Source organism: Thamnophis sirtalis, unplaced genomic scaffold (genome assembly GCF_051295495.1).
Source record: "Thamnophis sirtalis isolate CommonGarterSnake01/CBP01778 unplaced genomic scaffold, rThaSir2_p1.2 scaffold_3, whole genome shotgun sequence".
In the NCBI taxonomy this organism is placed as follows: domain Eukaryota; kingdom Metazoa; phylum Chordata; class Lepidosauria; order Squamata; family Natricidae; genus Thamnophis; species Thamnophis sirtalis.
The window spans coordinates 132,811,213-132,831,956 of NW_028261383.1; the positions used below are offsets into that span (position 1 = coordinate 132,811,213).

The following is a 20,744-nucleotide window of genomic DNA, read 5'->3' on the forward strand; positions in this document are numbered from 1 at the left end:
GCCACCGTAACCTGTCTCCTTCCTACAAAAAGTTCTGTGTAATACTCAACCACAGCTACACTGCTAAGCCTGTATCCATAATCTACTGAGACTAATTAAACTGATCACAATAGAAAATAGAATAGAATAGAATGACAGGGAAGGGACCTTGGAGGTCTTCTAGTCCAACCCCCTTACTTAGGCAGGAAACCCTACACCACTTCAGACAAATCAATATCCAACATCTTTTTTTTATAAAGAATTAACTTTTATTAATTCACATAGTTTTTGCACTTTACAGCTGAAATTCTGAAAACTCAAGCACAACATCTTTGCCCGTCAGCTCTCTTGTATACACCAGAAAATGTTTCAACCTTGCTGACCAACCTTGACGTTGTTCTGTTGTGCTTTGTCTAAATGATTTTTTTAATAAACTGGCTGCCATCCACTTTTACACGGATTCTCTTGCCCACAATTTCACTAGGGAAAACCAAGCCTTCAAGAATGGCATCGTGCATGTCAGTTAAGTGTACGGCTCCTGGGACGCTTTTGCTTGTTTTTTGTGTAGTTTTTTCTTGCTGGCTTGAGTAAAATTTTTCTCTGGGCAATGAAAACCATGTGTTTTCCACTGAATTTTTTCTCCAGCTCACGAACGAGAAGTAGCTGAATTTTCTGAAAAGATTTCAGCTTGGGAACTGGTACGAAAATGATTGCTTTTCTACCACCACCTACTTCAATCTTCTTTGCTGCTGTAATATTCATTTCTCTCAGCTGGGTCTTTAAGTCAGAATTCATCTTCAACTCCAAGAGAGCCTGGGAGATGCCAGATTCAAATTCATCTGGCTTTTCGCCATTGGGCTTCACAATCTTTGTGCTCGAACTGAACATCTTCTTAAAAACGTCCAGTGTTAAGAGAATTCACAACATCTGGAGACAAATCATTCCACTGATTAATTGTTCTAACTGTCAGGAAATTTCTCCTTGGTTCTAAGTTGCTTCTCTCCTTGATTAGTTTCCACCCATTGCTTCTTGATCTACCCTCAGGTGCCTTGGAGAATAGTTTGACTCCCTCCTTTTTGTGGCAACCCCTGAGATATTGCAACACTGCTTTCATGTCTCCCCTAGTCCTTCTTTTCATCCGTTCTACATAAATTATAGAAATATCTTTCATAGCGAAGGTCTCATAAAAAGAAAGTCCCCAGGAATGCAGAGAATAAATGGCGTCCTAGATTAGTGAGAAATTGAATGCACGTATCATTTGAAGATATTATCAATCGCCATCTCCGACAAAGAAAGCAACAGTCACCTCGCACCCGTCCCGTATCCCTAAAATACCGAACTGAAGGAGCAGCTATTCCCTTTATATAGCATGCGTTACGGTAAAGGGGTGCGGGATACGTCACTTCCTCCCCGGAAGACGGGAGAAAAGATACTTAGAGAACCGAAAGTTGAATCCTATCTCCGTGTGCCAGTAAAACCATATAACTTGTCCCGGAAGTGTGCTATCCAAAAAAAAAGAAAAGTGGGGGAAGTCTTCCTCTTCCATTTTCTTAAGTCCGCGACACGAGTCCGCCGTCGATTTCGCTCCGAGTCTGGCGGGTCTCGTTCTACTAGAATAGAGCCTCGGTGGCCTCCGTACTGAAGTAAGGCACGGGTGGGGCCGAGGTAGGCCAGGCCGCGCGGGCGGGGCCGGGGCGATGGGGAATCTGTTCGGTCGCAAGCGGCAGACCCGCGTTACCGAGCAAGATAAGGCTGTGCTGGTGAGAGCGGGGACGGGGGAGGAAGGAGGGCGGGGGGGAAAGGTTGTGGGAACGGCAGGCTGCCGTCGCGCGCTGGAAGTTCAGCTTCAGCTTCTCTCTCTCTCTGGCACCAGAACCCAGCAGGGCTGCCTTTCCTGCGGGGTAACCCTTGGCTGCTCTGCTCCGCCCAGCCCTCCGTCTCCTCCGGGGGAAGGAATGCAAAAAAAGACATCTGAGCGCTCCGGGTGCCGGCCGGGGTTTCTGGCACACGCGGGAAGGGGGCGAAAGAGGGGCGCCTGCACAAGAGCCCGTAACTCCAGGAAGGCGGGAAAGGAAGCGACTTTTGTTCTGCTTTACGGGCAGCTTTACTTCTTCCACGGACTTCCTCGCTGTCCTTTCCCACTTCTTTTTTCCCCTCCCCTTTAAATAAAAAGTGTGTCACTGTGTGTGTATGCACACATGCATGCATGCATATACAGGAGTGAGTGCACCCCCTCCCATTTTGTAAATATTTAAGGATATCTTTTTATGTGACAACACTGAAGAAATGACACTTGGCTACAATGTAAAGTAGTGAGTATACAGCTAGTCTAACAGTGTAAATGTGCTGTCCCCTCAAAGTAAGGCAACACACAGCCATTAATGTCTCAACTGCTGGCAACAAATGCTTAAATAAATAATTACAAAATGTGAGGGGGTGTACTCACTTCTGTGATATAATGTACACACACACACACACACACACACACGCATATATGTAAAGTATTGGTCTGCCACCTTTCTTTTCCTTTGAAGAGGTCCTCAGTGCTCTCTGAAGCTTGGTGGTAGCCTTGCAGACATTTCATTACCCAAACTAAGGTAACATCATCAGTATTATTATCACATTACTAGCAGTGATGATGTTACCTAGTTTGGGTAATGAAACGTCTGCAAGGCCTCCACCAAGCTTCAGAGAGCACTGAGGACCCCTCATTTTAAACAGAGGTTACAAGTATTTTCTTTCTTTGTTGTGTCAGTGCAATGAGGCAGAACGCTTCAACCAATAGCTTGTTGGATAAAATAATAAAATAATTGTCTGTGTGTAAATTAGCATGGAATAGCAAGCTGTATGTGATTGCATAACCTACCTTTGGCCCTAGATACTTTGTGGGAACACAGCCATGATGGGTGGAAGCTGCCTGGATATTATATGCTGTCTGGAGTTGGGAATCTTGGCTTGTAGTCTTGCTTAAGCCCAAGTGTTTTGACCCAAATCCTATATCACAAAGCTACGACACCTTTTTTGATGATCTTAAAACTATCCTAAAGTTGCCGAGTCCTTTTGAAGTTGGAATTAATGTCATACTTTGGGTGTGCTGTAGAATTTTTCTGAATACCTTGAATGTTAAAAAGCATAACACTACTACTATTTCAATAATGTGAAATAAGTTGGAAAGCAGCTTAACTACCAAGAAATAAAGGAGAAAAGGACATAATATGTAGAACTGAGAAATTCTGCAGATTATAGAAATGCATAAAGTAAAATGCAAGGTCATTGGATAGGAAATAAGAGATCTTTTCTCAAATGTTTTGTTAAGGAAATCTCAAACAACTGGTCTTTGTTTGACCTATCACGTTCCAATTTCTTAATCTGGAATCTTTTCATATAGTTACTTAATGTACACTAAACGTATGTAGGAAACGTATGTAGGAATTTGTATCATCCCAAGCCAATGCATTTATAAAGCTTTGTATTGGTTCTTAACAGTGAGATTCTTGCTGTCAAGTAGTGAAAGTTTTCAGCAGAAATATTGTCTAATCCTACCTGAAAGAACAAGGAATTGGACCTGGAACATTTTTACATGCAAAGTACATGCTATGGCACGAATCACAGTTCTTCATTTAACAAGAAAATCTGAGTGCCTTACAGTGGATTGCATTATCAGAATGTTTCATGACACTTCATAGTTCCTTATTACTTTATGAGGAGCCTTTTTATATATGTCAATAGCCTTAAGTGCAGATTTACTGACTGTGCTAAATCTGTCAGCAGAGAAATTGTGAGCCACTTTCACTTTTGATTCTTCCGTATTTCCATATGACTAAAATTGTCTATCATTTGTATTTATTACATTAGAATTTAAGTAGATCACCATTGTTGGGTGTAATTAAACTGAAGATATTAAAACTGTCTACAGAATGGAAAGAAATGTTGGAATACAATTATATATTTTTTCAATATGTAATTGAAACCCACCATCCCATTCCAGGTCTTAATAGATGCATCATAGATTTGTGGGACATTTTGTAGAAACTATGAGCTATTCATGTGAAAACCAAGAGATCTGGATGCTTTCCCAACAATTACAGTCACGCACTTCCCAGAGGTGGAACCTGTTACTCTCTGAATTCCAGTCAGTGGCCATATATGAGAGGAACTGTAGTCTAACAATATCTGGAGATCAAATTTTTTATTAGTGAATGCACAGCAACATAAACAATTGTTCTGAATGATACTTAATCTTTCTAATAAGTCACCCTTGCTACTTTAAATTCAGAAATGTGTGAATGCTGGGGGATGGCAATAATTCTTACCATTATTTTTTTTGTATTTTTAATATATAATTTATAACAATGAACCAGTAGCAGTGACTTGACTTTAATTTTGCATAGCTTAACTTGTTTAACTTTCCAGTATTTTTCAGCACAGTAGATTGGAGATCAAGATTGCTGGGTTCACAGGTATATCTTCTTAAGGAAGAACATATTTCTTCTAATGGACTGCTTGTTTTCTTCTCCAGCAACTAAAACAGCAACGAGACAAATTAAAGCAATATCAGAAAAAGATTTCTCTACAGCTAGAACGAGAGAGGATTTTTGCTCGTCAACTACTAAAAGATGGCAAGAAAGAGTAAGTCACTTTTGGACAGAGTTTGAGCTTACAGTTATTTATTTATATTTATTTGTACCCCACCTTTATTATTTTTACAAATAATTTAAGGTTATGTGCAGAAGCGTCACACGTGTGTGAACCAGTAGTAAAAAAAAAATGGAAATTCATCACTGGTGTTAATTATATCCAAACATACCTTCCTCCTCCTGTTTTCCCCACAATAACAACCTTGGGAGGGGGAAGTGATTAGCCCAAAGGCACCCAACCAATTTTCATGGCTAAGGCAGGACTTGAACTCACAGTCTCCCACTTCTAGCCTTATACCTTAACCACTTAGACCAGTGGTGTCAAACTAGTAGCCCACAGGGCAGATCCGTCACATGCAGGCCACGCCCACCCCAGCTCCGTGAATGGGAAAAACATCATGTGATGCGAGTTTTGACATCCGTGACTTAGATCAAGCTGTTTCCATATATGTTATATGTAGCGGCAGATTTCAATATAGCCTTAGCCGAATGATTCCTGCTGGTGTTTCAGCTGAAACATGCCCTCCTATGCTTTCTAGTTCTCTGCTGTGTATAGTGGAGACTGCTGTTTAGAAATATCCTGGTGTGTCCCAACAATCCTTTCAATTGCAGCATTTTAAGTAGATGCCCCTAAGTTCCAGAATTCTCTTGTCAGGTGGCCTATCTCATTTGCTTACCAACAAACTTCCAAAAGTCAATGAAAAACTTTATTTTTAAGAGAGATTGTGTTGAATAATAGTTCTGTGTGTGTGTGTGTGTGTGTGTGTGTTTGTAAACCATTTGGCTATTTTGGAGTTGGATGTTTCAGGGGGGAGTGATTGCAGCTATTGTGTTTTTCTGCTATTTTCTAAGATTTTATGTTACTTTTTTTTTTACAGTAATTGTAAATAATTTAAATAAAAACAAATACCTGGAAACAGTTGGACAGCCAGTGCAATTTAATCACTGTATTATGTTGACATAATGGCCACACACCTTTGAAACATTTTAAAGGGTTAAAAAGATTTCTAGGGAATAAATATATCAGTTTTGTTGGCTGTAATGGTGAGAAATAAGATTTGCTTGACAAGAGGCAATATGCCAGACTAGTACTGTAACTGATCTATATGTTTTTCCAAGGACATTTAGTTAACTTGTCAAGTTATCAAACCCTGAAAGAAGTTATTTTTTTCTATTGAGCTGGGACAAAAATGGCTTGGTATAATATTTTTTCTAGACTTGCTTTTTCATCCATTCCTTTTTTTCTCCTTCTAGGAAAGCCAAGTTTCTGCTAAAGAAGAAGCGTTATGAAGAGCAATTGTTAGACAAAACTGAAAACCAAATTAGCAATTTAGAGCGCATGGTATGTGGGATTGGGTTTCTGGATTGCATCTGGTCACTTGATTTTCAGGATTTCTGAAGTTTGGCTTACATGTAAGCTTCTGCATTTAGTTTAATTCACTTTTAATATAAGAGGATTTCTTCAACTCAGGATTCACGTTGACTTTTATGGTGGAATGCTGTGATTTAAGCTTCCTTTAGGAGTACTGTATATACACAGTGGCTCAGTGGCTAAGATGCTGAGCTTGTTGATCAGAAAGGTTGACAGTTTGAATCCCTAGCACTGCATCATGGGGTGAGCTCCCATTACTTGTCCCAACTTCTGCCAACCTAGCAGTTCGAAAGCATGTAAAAATGCAAGTAGAAAAATAGGGACCACCTTTTGTAACATAGTTCCATCGGCCTTCGTGGTTTAGTCATGTCGGCCACATGACCACGGAGACGTCTTCGGACAGCGCTGGCTCCTTGGCTTTGAAATGGAGATGAGCACCGCCCTTAGAGTTGGGAACAACTAACACATATGTGCGAGGGGAACCCTTACCTTTATATACTCACAGATAAGCCAACTCTCAAAATTTAGTCAAAATACCATGAAAATACCGTCCCCCTCAGATAAGCCAACCCATGAATTTTTAACCAAGATACTGCTAGGCATTTGACTGCTGTTTGTGCAATTGGGCCATGATGATCTTTTAAAAAATCTCAGCTGCAGTTCGCAGGTAAGCCAAATACAATTTTTGGGGTGTATTTTGATACTTAAAATTATCAGTTTATCTGTAAGTATACATGGTACCCCTAGGTCTTGGTACAAGTATATATTGTTTGTTTTAAGAACAGAATGATAGCTTTGAACAGCGTTAGCTGCTTTAATGGTCACATGATATTGGCAGACCTGTACCTCGTTCCATCATATTTTTTTTGTTAGTCATCCAGCCCTCTTATCAACCTTGTCACAGTTGTAATATCCTTGCATTTTAAGGAAAATTGATAGTGTATACATTCATGTGTCCATGTGCCTTTTTGCAAGAAAAGGTGAGAGGCATCAGAAATAAATTTGAACAACCTGTAGTCCTAGTTATTCAGCAGACACTGATAGCAATAGCAATAGCACTTAGACCTTATATACCACTTCAAGGTGCTCTACAGCCCTCTCTAAGTGGTTTACAGAGTCAGCCTATTGCCCCCAACAATCTGGGTCCTCATTTGATTCATACAGTGAAGTTATGGAACTTAGACTTCTCTTGCTTTTCTTGCTGACATAGCAAGATTCTCATTTAATAAGGAAATGCTCCTTATTTTGCTTGGTGCTTTACTGTCCATGGATTCTGTAGACCAGATCTAGGCTTTTTACAGACCCTGGGCCACATCTGGTCCTTTCGCTATCACTGTCCAGACCACATGAATTGCTTTTATTTTGAAGACAACTGCTTGGTTATTGTTGTTTTTTTTTCAATTTAAGTATGTGCGCCCTTCCATGGCTTATTGCATGCCTTCACAGCCCTATTGGTTTGGCCCTACACAACAATCCCAGTTCCTGATATGGCTCCTTGGGAAAACTAATTGCCCATTCTTGCTGTAGACCATCTAAGTGTACAAACTGTCAACTAGTGAAACAGGCTGCCGCAGGCTGCCTTCTGTTCGCTAGAAGTCTTCAAACATCTTCAGGTTGCTTTCCTTAACACTTATAGCTAGAATATGGCACTCTGTGATCCTTGTCATCTCTCTTACAGGTCCATGATATTGAATTCACACAGATTGAGATGAAAGTGATTGAAGGTCTCAAAATTGGCAATGAATGTTTAAATAGAATGCACCAAGTAAGTATGATCAGAGCTGCCTGCCCTCTCTTAAATTGCATCTCACTGCCAGTCGTCTTGTTGATGTAAAATTGTGGGGTTCTCTTACAGGTTATGTCAATAGAAGAGGTGGAAAGAATCATGGATGAAACCCAGGAGGCTGTAGAGTACCAGAGGGTATGTATGGCTGGCAAGGTCCCTTCTGCAGTGCCTTAGTGCAAGGCATTGTGTTTTTATGACTTGCATTCCACCACTTCACTCCCTTGAATTTTTAACATGCTTGTTTATATGTAGCATAAAGTACCTTACCATAATACCTGAAGGCGTGTATTAAATTAGTCCTGAAGCTAAAACAGATAGGTACAATTGGTCATATATATTTTTGATGTCAGTGAAGGAACTGAAATGTTGGAGATCTGTTACTGCATGTTGTTCACCGAGCCATCTGCCTTTTTCTTTGCAGCAAATAGATGAGATATTGTCTGGAAGCTTCACTACAGAGGATGAAGATGCTATTTTAGCTGAATTAGATGCCATCACTCAGGTAAGCACCAATTGCCAAGTCAGGGAATTAGTTCAGGAATTGTATTTTGAAATTGTATCTTTTTATGAGGAAGCAGCATTTTTACCCAAAATATTCAGATTACAAGTAGTCCTCCACTTAGGACCAAAATTGAGCCCAAAATTCCTGTTGCTAAATGAGAGTTAAGTGAATTTTGCCCTGTGTTTCTTGCTACAGTTGTTAAGTGAATCATTGCAGATAGAACTTAGCTCAAGAAAATTCAAGTAAATAATCTGACAGCATTAGTATATTTATTATTATTATTTTATTTTTTGGGTAATTCTTGATGTTACCGCATATCTTTTAAATTGGCTTCATGTCTATATAATTTACCAGTCCCATACAAGCAGAGAAATAAGTGATTTGCAGAAAATACAAATCAGAATTCATTTTATATCTTCCTGCTGTGAGCAAGAAAGAAGGAAATAAATAGTGCCTCAGTAATCTTCTGATTATTCCTTCTTACAAGTTAGGAAGCCCCTGTAGTTTTTCTACTGTGATGTCCACCAGCAGTTTCAGGGATAAAGGAAGGGATAGTATCTCAGAGACCGTACATTGTTGCTTGACAGAAAATGATGACTATGTATCCGATTGAAATTACTATGAGCAATCCACAATATTTCCTAAAAAAACGTCTATGCATGTCCCACGCTATACAATACCATAGACATGGTATTGTAATCAACAACCAGCCAGCTGTGGGAGATCTAGAAAAACTTGAATAGCATTGACCCAGGAATTCCAAGAACTATACTAGATGTGAAAAAGTCCATTTCAAACCATTTCTTTATTGATGTCAAGAAAATTACATGTCGATCCTCACGCAGTCCTTGTGAATTGAGCTTTATTCATTGAAGAGTCAATAGCTTCACTTATCCAATTAATCAGAATTACCCATCAATAGTATAAAGGCATAGTATAAATAATACAGGCTCAAAACTCGAGAAGTGGCAGACTGATGGTAACATAGTTATTTCCTGTGCATTTAAAAGTTTCATGGTTAATATAAAGTTGTTTCCTCTCTTTAGAATATGTTTCACAAGAACCTTTTTTTCCTCTTTCAGGAGCAGATTGATCTTCCAGAGGTTCCCTCAGAGCCTCTCCCAGAAAGGATTTCAGGTAGTATTATCTGTTTGGCATTTATCCTTTCCTTTTGATATTGCCGTTGTACACAAAGCCAAAGACGGCTTTTGGTCTTTGGCTATGACTAATACATACTTCATTCAAGACAGAAATGACATCCACAGAACATTTACAAATATCTCTAGGGCTGTTTATAATAGTTTGTATTGAAATTGACTCTGTGTTCAGGTCCCAGCCAGTTATTATAATCTATGCAGAGCTTTAGAGTTAGTAGTTTTAATGTTTGTACCGCTTGGTGGCAATTATTTGTACATTACCTTGAAAGTAGGTGTGGGGTATTAGGCCAGTATTGACAAAAGAGGAAGGCTGAAAAATGAGTAAATTTTCCACTTATATTAGATTTCATTTGGTCCTGGGCCTTCCATACTTTGGCATCTCAGCCTCTAAACTACTATTTTGCATTAGCTGTAGCTCTTTTACCTATTTTGTTGTTACATTCCATATTTTCTCTGGAAACTCAAAGGAGCAGCATGGAAATCTCTTGATCTTATCCTGCTAGCAACCCTTCTAATATGAGAGTGTACCATAGCCCATAGTCACCCTGTGAATTTATGGTTCAATGGAGGTTTGAACTTGGGCGTGTCTCAGCCCTGCACTTTAATCGTTATACCATATTGGTATATACCATATAGACATCACAAGAGGTTATTTTTTTCACTACATTATAGTCGAGTGCTTCTCCCATTTCAAGCATAGAACATAAATAACCTTTTTAAAGTAATACTTTGTTTATTTAGAAACTGTTAACTGTTTTCCTACCTCTTACCCAATTTTGAATTGCTATGAGAGACTAAAATCTAGAAACTAATTAAAAAAATAAAGTTACTTCTAATTTGTGTCTTAAAACATTTGGTTCCTGTTTTTTGTTCAATTTGCTTGTATCTCTTTTTCTGAAAGCAAACACTGAAATGTAAAATAAATGGGGCTATAGCAAATTTGTAGAGAAAGAAAATAGGAAGCAAAAGGATGAGAACTGAGAAGTAGGACATTTTTGCTGTCTCAGTTTTTATTTGCTATGCAAATGTAGTATTAGTCTATGACTCATTAAAACAGCCACATCTGATTTCAGGATCATGTAGCAATGGGGGAAGGCTTCTCTGCAATGGTTGCCATGGTATGGTCCTAGAAAGCAACACAGCTGCTTAAGCAGGTTCATAAGCAGGTTCCATATTTGCACTCCTGCATATTCTGAAGCACCTCTTGAAAACTGAATCTATAGCACAAGATGTCAACTATCAAGTGCACACTCCCAAAGCAGTTTCCTGGGTTGTTGTTTTTTTAGCAAGTTTAATTGTAATTTTGATCATGCCCCAAACCCAGTACTCTCAAAAATAGATTGAAAGCACATGTATTTAGAACTGGTTTTGCTTGGACCAGATTATATTCTGCCTAAAATGCAGTGGATTAAAATTGAATCTGGATGAGTGGGAAAGCTTGATAGTTGGTGAGTTCTCAGATGATTGGGAGGGACTCTTCTTATTCTACATTAATATCTTTTCTTTCTCCCGAAGGAGTAAATCTACAATTTGTTGGACAGGTTCTTGGGCCTTGAGCCATCCTTGAATGCGCAGATCAATGAAGTGGTCTAAAGCAGGGGTATCAAACTCACATCTCGCAGGCTGGATGCGTCATGTGCTAGCCACTCCCATCCCCAGTTTAGCGATGGGGGGGGGAATTGCAGTATGTCATGTGATGATAATGTGACGCCATGAGTTTGACACCCTGGTCTAGAGCATCTTTTCTAACCTGTATATGATTTACTATTTTCTGGAGAGATGTTTTTGCTTTGCTTACCTATCAACTGGACTATTACAACATACTCAGTGTAAAAGGTGTTTTTTAAGGAGAACTGGAAATGGCAGTGATCATACTTCTCTCAGATGTATCTTAGCAGGAGCATGTGACACATTCTGGCTAAGATGCCCGCCAACAAATTTTTGAATTGGATTCAAGGTGCTTGATACTAAATTTCTGAAAGGCTTGAATACTATTGTCCGGAAGGGAAGATTTCCTGTGTATGTTGTAAGCTCAAAGTTCATTCTTCAGATAAAGGTCCTTTGTATGTGCCACTCTGGGAAGTGATTTTTTGGGAATCTGTAATGCTGGTGTTGGCTCCAGTGCTATGAAGCATCTTTTCTTGATAGTTTTGCTGCTTCCTTCTGACATTGTTTGGAGGCTGGGGAAATTGGGGGGAATTAGTATCTATTTCTGCTCTTTTATTTTTCCCCAGAGAGTGCATTGTGATCTGTAGTCTTTAATGTCAATTTCAGATTGTTTTTTTATTGGTGGTGGTGGGGAGAGGATACTGATTATTTTTTTAGGGTTTACAAAACGTTACAGTATTTTGTACATTTTGTCTTTAGTGCTTATTTGTGGAATGTATCATAGGCTGGCTCTGCTGAGACCATGCCATATATAAATATGATATATAACAAATATATGAGAGATACCCAACTACAGAATATCATATGTAAATAGATAGCTCTTCTAACAAACAGCAAGATATGACTTTTATTTTCATAGTTTATTATTGAAATCTTTTCTTTGTTTGACTAATCCTTCCCTTAAATTTGGGCTAGACCAGGGAGGATCAGTCAGAATCAGAAGAAAACTTTCAGCGAAACTGCACAGGATAGGCTTGTCAAAAATAACCACAATGTTGATCTGCTTGTGCTACAGCATCTCTTGCCACTTGCATTCTCCATTCACAGTGTGATTAATAGTAGCACAATGTAGCCCAGTTGATTGGCATGTTCTTCTATGCCTTGTCACCGTAGCTCTCTCTTAAAAGGCATTAGGTGCCCACTGGGAGAATAGGCTTTATCTGCTGAGGCCAGAATTGAAGAGTGCACTCATAATTAAGCATAGCTTCTCCAGAAAGATTGAGGCAGGGTGTGGGGACATTGCATTTCAGCAAGCATTGTGCCTCGTTTGTTAGTTGACCTTGGAAAAAAATCTGGTATTAATGCAACTCCTGAAGAATGTAAAGCACAAACACACAGGTTCTGGAAGATCAGAGATGAGTTCACCATTTACTATTTGGAGGGAATGTTTGTAGGAGCAGGAGGAGGTAAAGAGAACCTATGTCTGAGGTCCTGAAAACCGCTGCTTAGGATTTACTGGCTCTTAAAACCATTCCAAACCAATAACTCCTTCCTCTTTTGTTTTTCCTTCTCCACAGAAAAATCGCCCATCAGAGTCAAACCAAAGCCAGAATTGATTGCTGCATCTTAACTCCACTACTACCTGCGGGGTATCCCTGCATTGAATCTCGGAATCCCAGCATGCCTGGGGTATAGGAGGCCTCCCTGCTGGCATTACCCAGCCATCCTGGAGCAGGTTTTCTGCACAGAATGGAAGCTGTAACTGGTTAATGTCCCCATATCAAGGTTATTTTATAGCGTGCACACTCCTCCTTTTTGTAACTTAAATGGGATTAAACGGTGACTCTTAAACCCTCCAAGCCAAATGCTTTTTGCGACCAGATTTCAGCTACAGACCTGCCTCAGATGCCAGCGGAGCCTCCCTGTTTCTCTCGCTCTCTCGCTCTCTCAGTTCCTGATACACGTTGGAGCATGTTGTCACTGCTCGGCTACCCAGAGGAAAGAACTTCTGTGGAACTTCCTGGCCTTCCTCTGGACACATTTCACTCTGGCTCTTCTGAAAGGCTGTTTTCTTTTGGCAAGGATGGAATCTCCGAACCTTGTTAAATCTGTGGGTTTTGTGTGCCAAGATTTGAGCGTCTCTTCCATTAGTAGTCCCAGCTTCTTGTGTTAGGCTGCCAGTGGGGATCCTAGAAGTTGATTCCATGTTCAGTATGCTCTTGAGGTAAATGCGCTCATGTAGGCCTGGGCACTGGGGAATAATGCAAGGCTGATAGGCTCATTCATTAGACGGAAGGAGTCTCGTTTCCTGCTGGGGGAGAAGTCTAAATGGCTTGCTAAGGGTTTGTGCTTCATATGCTTCCCTGGCCACCTGCTTTTGCCTCCAGAGTCTCGCAGCATGAAAAGACTGAACAGAAGCTCAGCTTCTGAGAACTTCTAAAAAACAAATGAGTTCAGTCATAGCAGAGGGCTTTGTGATGGCTCCTGCCCACCTTGGCTTCATAGATCTGGACAGTGGGCATACCTTTTGTTTATAATGACAGAGCCACTTCTCACCTTTATTCGTGAGTTGGTAGGTGGGTTTAAGAGCAGACTGAAGCTGCCACCCTCCCATGGTTCTCCTCTCACAGAAAATCTGAATGTCCCTTCAATTTCCTGAATATAGGAAATTGTTAACAGTAGTTAACACTTGAAGACTGGGCTGTGAGCTGAATAGGGTTCCCTTGAGTGGACAGTTCATATCTCAATAATAACCCATCATGTTGTATTGATTTTGAAAGTATTCCATTTAGCTTGGGCTGGTGGTTAAACAACAAAGGGGACTTGAAAGTTGTTTTGCCTGTTACCAGGTTGGACAAGATAATGGCTGTATTTGCATTGTTCACCAGAGGGCAGTCTTACTCTAAACCCTGACTACGACTGTGAAGGAACATTGAGTTGTGTGTCTTAAGCTCTGAATTGCTCCAGGAGGGTTGCATTTATTTTTTGTTTCTTCAAGCAAATGGCAAGGGAGCACCTGAAGGAATACAAGGGCCTGCTCTGGTGGTGTCCTGGGTCTCATACAGATGGGGTTTCTTAAAGGGCTTTATTAGACACCCCCCCCCACCCCCAGTTTATCATACAGCTCAGTGCCTGGGGAAATAGATGGAAGGATGCTTCTTCTTTTTCCTTGCCAGTAAGAACAGAAACGAGAAGAACTAATGAAAACTAAATTTGCAAAGCCCATGAAGAGAAAACACCACTGTGTGCCACGTGGCCTTAGAGAACAGGCTTGGACTTAGCTAAATCGCTTTGTGATTTCCTGATCCATACTCTTCTTGATGACTCAGGTGGAATTAAAAGTGTTGTTCAGCCTCCAGGAAAGTTCTGTCTTCTCCATTTGCTGTCCATGGCCATAATTTGGCTGAATTCCTTTTGGGAGCTCCTTAAAACAGGGAAGGTAGAAGCAGGGTAGGTAGTGACAAGTTGGTAATGCCTTCATTCCCCTGATGTCCTGTTGTGTACCTTGGTTAGGAGCCAAACTCAACATTGGGGATACCATGACATCCTAGTGTTTTTCTTCCAGCAGGAGACTGAGCTAAAAGGTGAAGAGAGATTTGAAGTATTTTACGCAGAAGGAATGAATGAATGGCTCTCTATATTCTTAAGAATGTGGGTCAGGGATAGAGATGTTAACATAGCTTTGCTGCTTTTGGGTTATGTTAGCAGGGTACCCAACTTTAATAGCTTTCTTTAGAGGTCACACCCGAACTGCAAATGTGGGCCAGAAAAAAAGTGCTCTCACTGTGCCAGTCTATCACATCTGCTTTGAATAGGATGTAGGCTATGATGTGGAGCTTCATGAAGCTCAAATGTGAACTCGGGCGCTGGGGTTTATTATGGCTTCTGGGGCAATCTAGTGTTAGCAAAATTACATTTCAGATTGAAATATGAATTCAACCTGTGTCTTTCAGTGGGGAGGGGCAGGGTGTGTTGCTAAGGAGCTCCTTGTATGCATTGTACTTTAGCTTCCTGGATTCAGACATGCTCCTATCCCTAGGAGTCATGTTCCAGTTTAATTCCCCCCAACAAAGAAACTTAAAGGCATTTCCCACTTGGAAGGAGTTCAAACTGCAGCAGAGATTGTGCAATAGACATAGCCCCCAAATCTGTCCTTATCTAGAAGGTGCCTTGCCTTGTCCTTGTCTTCAAGGACTTCCCTGCCTTTTAAACTCCAGGCGAGTTCAGCCTCCCTTGCTCAAAGCCTCACAAGTCTTTCTTTGGTGGAGCTATTCCTATTCTCCTGGGGGTTTGTGTATATGTGTTTGGGAGGGGGGGTAGTGCTTGTAGAACTGCTGTACTTGTCTAGCCCTGATGTGGTTTCTATGCCAACTCAATGCAATCCTGGGAGGAGGAACAGAGGAATTGATTCAACAGTGATCAGTTTAGCAAAACCAAAAGGTTTCCTACTCCAACTCTACAGATAATGTTCTAATGTATTCTAATTCTCTGTATTCTGATTGCCTGAAGAAGATTCAGGTTTTATCATAAATGCTTGTTCAACCATTCCTTTTCCCAGAGAAGCTTCAACCTTCAACTAAAGGTAGCTGGGAACTATGTCACTTCACAACTAATACAAATTCAGTACAGGTTTGTCCTCGACTTACAACTGCAACTGAGCCCAAAATTTCTGTTGTTAAGTGAGGCATTTGTTAAGTGAATCTTGCCCCATTCTATGACTTTTATTGCCCCAGTTGTTCAGTGAATCACTGCAGTTATTATGTTAGTGGCACAGTTGTGAAGTGAATCTGGCTTCCCCATTGATTTTGCTCGTCAGAATGTTGCAAAAGGGGGATCATCATATGACCCCGGGACACTGCAACCCTCATAAATATCAACCAGTTGCCAATGTCTGAAATTTGATCACATGGCCTCAGGGATGCCACAACAATGGTAAATGTGAAAAATGGTCATAAACCTCCTTTTTCAATGCCATTGTAACTGAACAGTCACAGAAACTTCTTAACAATTAACCAGTGGAACAGAAGTTGCCTTCAGAAGCTGTGGATGCTTCATCTCTGGAGGTTTTTAAGAAGAGACTAGACAGTGAAATGGTATAGAACCGGGATGGTGAACCTATGGCACACATGCCACAGGTGGCACACGGAGCCATTTGTCAGGGCATGTGAGGAGAGTCGGGTGGGGGCGGCTGTTTTCACCCTCCCCAGGCTCCTGTAAAGCCTTTGGGGCCTGGGGAGGGTGAAAAAAGCATGCAAAAAATGGGGGGGAGCACCAGTCATGCACACTGGGGGGTCGCGCATTGCATTATGGGTGTGGCACGCCTGCGCACGACCCCCCTGCACTCCCCCTGCTTATGGCACACTAGCCAAAAAAGGTTCACCATTGCTGGTATGGGATCTGCTTGAGCAAGCGGCTGAACTAGAAGACCTCCAAGGTCCCTTCCTCTATTCTGATTGATTGATTGACCGACTGACTGACAACATCAACTGTTGTAAGTCAAGGACCTGTACTACATTTTAACTTGTTATTTTTGGTGACATACTATAATCTGCAAACACAACATTCCTGCCATGACTACCAACCACAGGGGCAGAGAGTGTAGTAGCCTCCCGTTCCCTATCTGTCCCCAAAGACAGATTCTTTCTCACAGATCCTGGAAGAGGCCTCACTGAACATTTGCCCAGTTCTGTATCTTACACCACCTTGTCCATATTTCTTAGTCTCATTACCCTCATCGCTCCAGGCTTAAATTCTTCAGTGCTGTGAAATGATGGGTAGAAGAATGTAAATGTCAGGCGTTGGCTGTGTTTCCCAGTTAATCAGACAGCAGCTGAAGGAAATACTGATACAGTAGAGCCTCTGGTCATGAACACTTATGACCACGGCCAAATTGGGTGACGACCAAAAATTTTGCAAATTGTTTGCATCTCGTCGCGAACAAATAATCAAGTGGCAATCAAACAAGGTAATTTCCCCATCCCCCGTTGATTTCCCCTTCCGCACCATTTTTTTGGTACACGTATGTGCAGTCAGTCTCGCTTCTGGTCATGACCAAATTGGGTTGCCACCAAAGTCATGAAATGAATTGTGATCGGGACCAGAGGTTCTACTGTATAGGTTAATTTTTATTATCCATTGTCAAAGTTGATTATGATCAAATGCTAGCAAATCCTTAGCTCTTAAATTCCTATCCAATATGATAGAAACCAGAGGAAAAATTACAGATGTTGGCAAACATATCTCAACCAGGGCACGTCCCTCCTAATAATAGAACAGTGTCTTTTCTGAAACAATATTGTCAAATCCCTTGGTTGCTCATGACCTTAATGGATAGGAATGTTCCCTCAAGTAGACAAGCTGATTGATGATTATGAAAGCGGAAGTAAAATGCATCTCAAAAGTTATTTATTGTACTGGGACTTGTATGCTGCTCCAATCCAGAAGTGGGCATTGAGATCAAGGCTATTTATATCTTGAAGGTTGAAAATGATAATCAAAAGCACATTGCAGGAAATGCGATCTGTTTTAAAGAGGGATGTGAGGTAGTATTCAAGCAATAGGGGTTAAAGCTTGTTTATATATCTGCAGTTTCTCCCAAGGATGCTTCCATCTAATGTCTCACAGTTTCATGCTGCTATATTAAGCCTTGTTTGCTGGCTCTGTTACAGCTAACTTGTCCTGTTTCCACATAATCCACTACTGTATTGTTCTCAGAGGCGTCACATACAGGTGAAACTTGAAAAATTAGAATATAGTGTAAAAGTTCATTTATTCCAGTTATGCAACTTAAAAGGTGAAACTAATATATGAGATAGACTCATTACATGCAAAGCAAGATAGTTCAAGCCGTGATTTGTCATAATTGTGATGATTATGGCTTACAGCTCATGAAAACCCCAAATCCACAATCTCAGGAAATTAGAATATTGTGAAAAGGTACAATATTCTAGGCTCAAACTGTCCCACTCTAATCAGCTAATTAAGCCATAACACCTGCAAAGGATTCCTGAGCCTTTAAATGGTCTCTCAGTCTGGTTCAGTAGGAATCACAATCAAGGGAAAGACTGCTGACCTGACAGTTGTGCAGAAAACCATCATTGACACCCTCCACAAGGAGGGAAAGCCTCAAAATGTAATTGCAAAAGAAGTTGGATGTTCCCAAAGTGCTGTATCAAAGCACATTAATAGAAAGTTATGTGGAAGGGAAAAGTGTGGAATAAAAAGGTGCACAAGCAGCAGGGAGGACCGCAGCCTGGAGAGGATTGTCAGGAAAAAAGTGTTGGGGACTTTCACAAGGAGTGGACTGAGGCTGGAGTCAGTGCATCAAGAGCCACCACACACAGACGGATCCTGGACACGGGCTTCAAATGTCGTATTCCTCTTGTCAAGCCGCTCCTGAACAACAAACAACGTCAGAAGCCTCTTACCTGGGCTAAAGAAAAAACAGACCTAGTCTGTTGCTCAGTGGTCCAAAGTTCTCTTTTCTGATGAGAGCAACTTTTGCATCTTATTTGGAAACCAAGGACCCAGAGTATGGAGGAAGAATGGAGAGGCACACACTGCAAGATACTTGAAGTCCAGTGTGAAGTTTCCACAGTCTGTGTTGATTTGGGGAGCCATGTCATCTGTTGGTGTTGGTCCACTGTACTTCATTAAGTCCAGGGTCAACGTAGCCGTCTACCAGGAGATTTTGGAGCACTTCATGCTTCCTTCCGCAGACGAGCTTTATGGGGATGCTGACTTCATTTTCCAGCAGGACTTGGCACCTGCCAACACTGCCAAAAGCATGAAAACCTGGTTCAATGACCATGGGATTACTGTGCTTGATTGGCCAGCAAACTCGCCTGACCTGAACCCCATAGAGAATCTATGGGGCATTGCCAAGAGAAAGATGAGAGACATGAGACCGAATAATGCAGAAGAGCTGAAGGCCGCTATTGAAGCATCCTGGTCTTCCATAACACCTCAGCAGTGCCACAGGCTGATAGCTTCCATGCCACGCTGCATTGAGGCAGTAATTGCTGCAAAAGGGGCCCAAACCAAGTACTGAGTACATATGCATGCTTATACTTTTCAGAGGTCTGATATTGTTCTATGTACAATCCTTGTTTTATTGATTGCATGTAATATTCTAATTTTCTGAGATGGTGGATTTGGGGTTTTCATGAGCTGTAAGCCATAACCATCAGAATTATGAGAAATCACGATTTGAACTATCTTGCTTTGCATGTAATGAGTCTTATCTCATATATTAGTTTCACCTTTTAAGTTGCATTACTGAAATAAATGAACTTTTGCACGATATTCTAATTTTTTGAGTTTCACCTGTAATGTAACAACCAGTTTGCCCAGCACCGAAAATGTGAGTGAGCGAGTGCGGCTTCCGCACATGCACGCTACTTAAAAAACAGCGATATAGGACGGGATAGTGCCAACCCGCTAGTCAGAACTACTGGTTCGCCCAAACCGGTTCGAACCAGCAGCAAGTCACCTCTGATTGTTCTGGAGTCTAAATGCAGATGGCAGTGGAAAGGTGACATTTTGGTTGAGCTCAAGAGCTTTACTAACATGTTAAACATGGTGGGGTCTTTTATGACTACAGGAGACCTGAGGAGCAATCCCTCCTACCTAACAGTTTTCTCAGTAAAAGGAATGGAGCTGATTTTTAAAAAAAAACTTGGTTATGTTTTCATGCTTTTGAGATACGGGTAATTCAGAGCTTTTTTCATTTCATGTCAGTACATAGTTACAACAGTCTCGGAAAAGTGAATTAGGATCTATCCTCAAAGTTTACAACTGTCATAACACCCTCTTGTACAGGTTGCCCTCGACTTGCACAACAGTTCACTTGGTGACATTTGAAAGTTACAATGGCACTGAAAAAGTGACTTATGACCATTTTTCACACTTAAAACCATTGCAGCATCCCCATGGTCACATGATCAAAATTCAGTAAAAATTATCATAAAATTGGGGTCCGATCATGTTATGACTGACTTATATATTTATTGTTCCTTTAATGCAGGGCCTAGTTTGCACTTGGGGATTTTGAAAAAATGTAGTTGATGATAACCAAGAGCCATGATAGCGAACTTATGGCATGCATACCACAGTGGCACATGGGGCCATTTGTTAGGGCACCCCAGGCATTGCCCTGTCAGCACCAGTGCACATCCGTGCGCTGGCCAGCTGACTGGCTTTCTTTTTTTGGCCGTTTTTTGCCCTCCAGAGACTTCCCTGAAGCCTCCGGAAGGCAAAAAACCACCCAATGCGCAAACAGGGAGTTTGGGAATGGACTTCCGGTTTCTCTGTGGGGCAATTTTTCACCCTCTGGAGGCTTTAGGGAAGCCTGAAGCCTCCGGGGGGGGCTGTTTTCGCCCTCCCCAGCCTTTTAGAAAGCCTGGGGAGGGTGAAAAAAGTGCGTCAAAAGGGGGAGGCGCACTGATCGCGCTCACATGTATGCGCTGGGGTTGTGCATAGCATTATGGGTGTGGCACGCCTGCACACGACCCCCCTGCACTTCCCCTGCTTTTGGCACACAATCCAAAAAAGGTTAGCCATCGCTGACCTAGAGGATATACTGCATCCATACCTCAGTGTGCTACTGAACTGAAAGCACACGCCACACAATTGTTCCAGCTAAAAGGAAATGGGATATGATAAATATGGCTCATATAATAAAGAGCAGTAGATCACTGAGAGA

At 41.3% G+C, this 20,744-nt stretch overlaps 1 protein-coding gene and 1 pseudogene across 1 annotated transcript; one reads left to right on the top strand and one right to left on the bottom strand.

Moving 5' to 3' along the window:
• Positions 1-274: 274 nt before the first annotated feature.
• LOC106545718 (small ribosomal subunit protein eS7 pseudogene) lies at positions 275-1,377 on the bottom strand (annotated as a pseudogene).
• A 139-nt stretch (positions 1,378-1,516) lies between these two features.
• Positions 1,517-14,404, top strand: CHMP6 (charged multivesicular body protein 6). The gene is made up of 8 exons (XM_014062363.2): positions 1,517-1,739; positions 4,499-4,608; positions 5,871-5,958; positions 7,667-7,753; positions 7,844-7,909; positions 8,196-8,276; positions 9,359-9,413; positions 12,619-14,404. Exons 1-8 carry the CDS (start codon positions 1,677-1,679, stop codon positions 12,669-12,671), a joined length of 603 nt encoding a protein of 200 aa, XP_013917838.2. The 5' UTR covers positions 1,517-1,676; the 3' UTR covers positions 12,672-14,404.
• Positions 14,405-20,744: the final 6,340 nt, after the last annotated feature.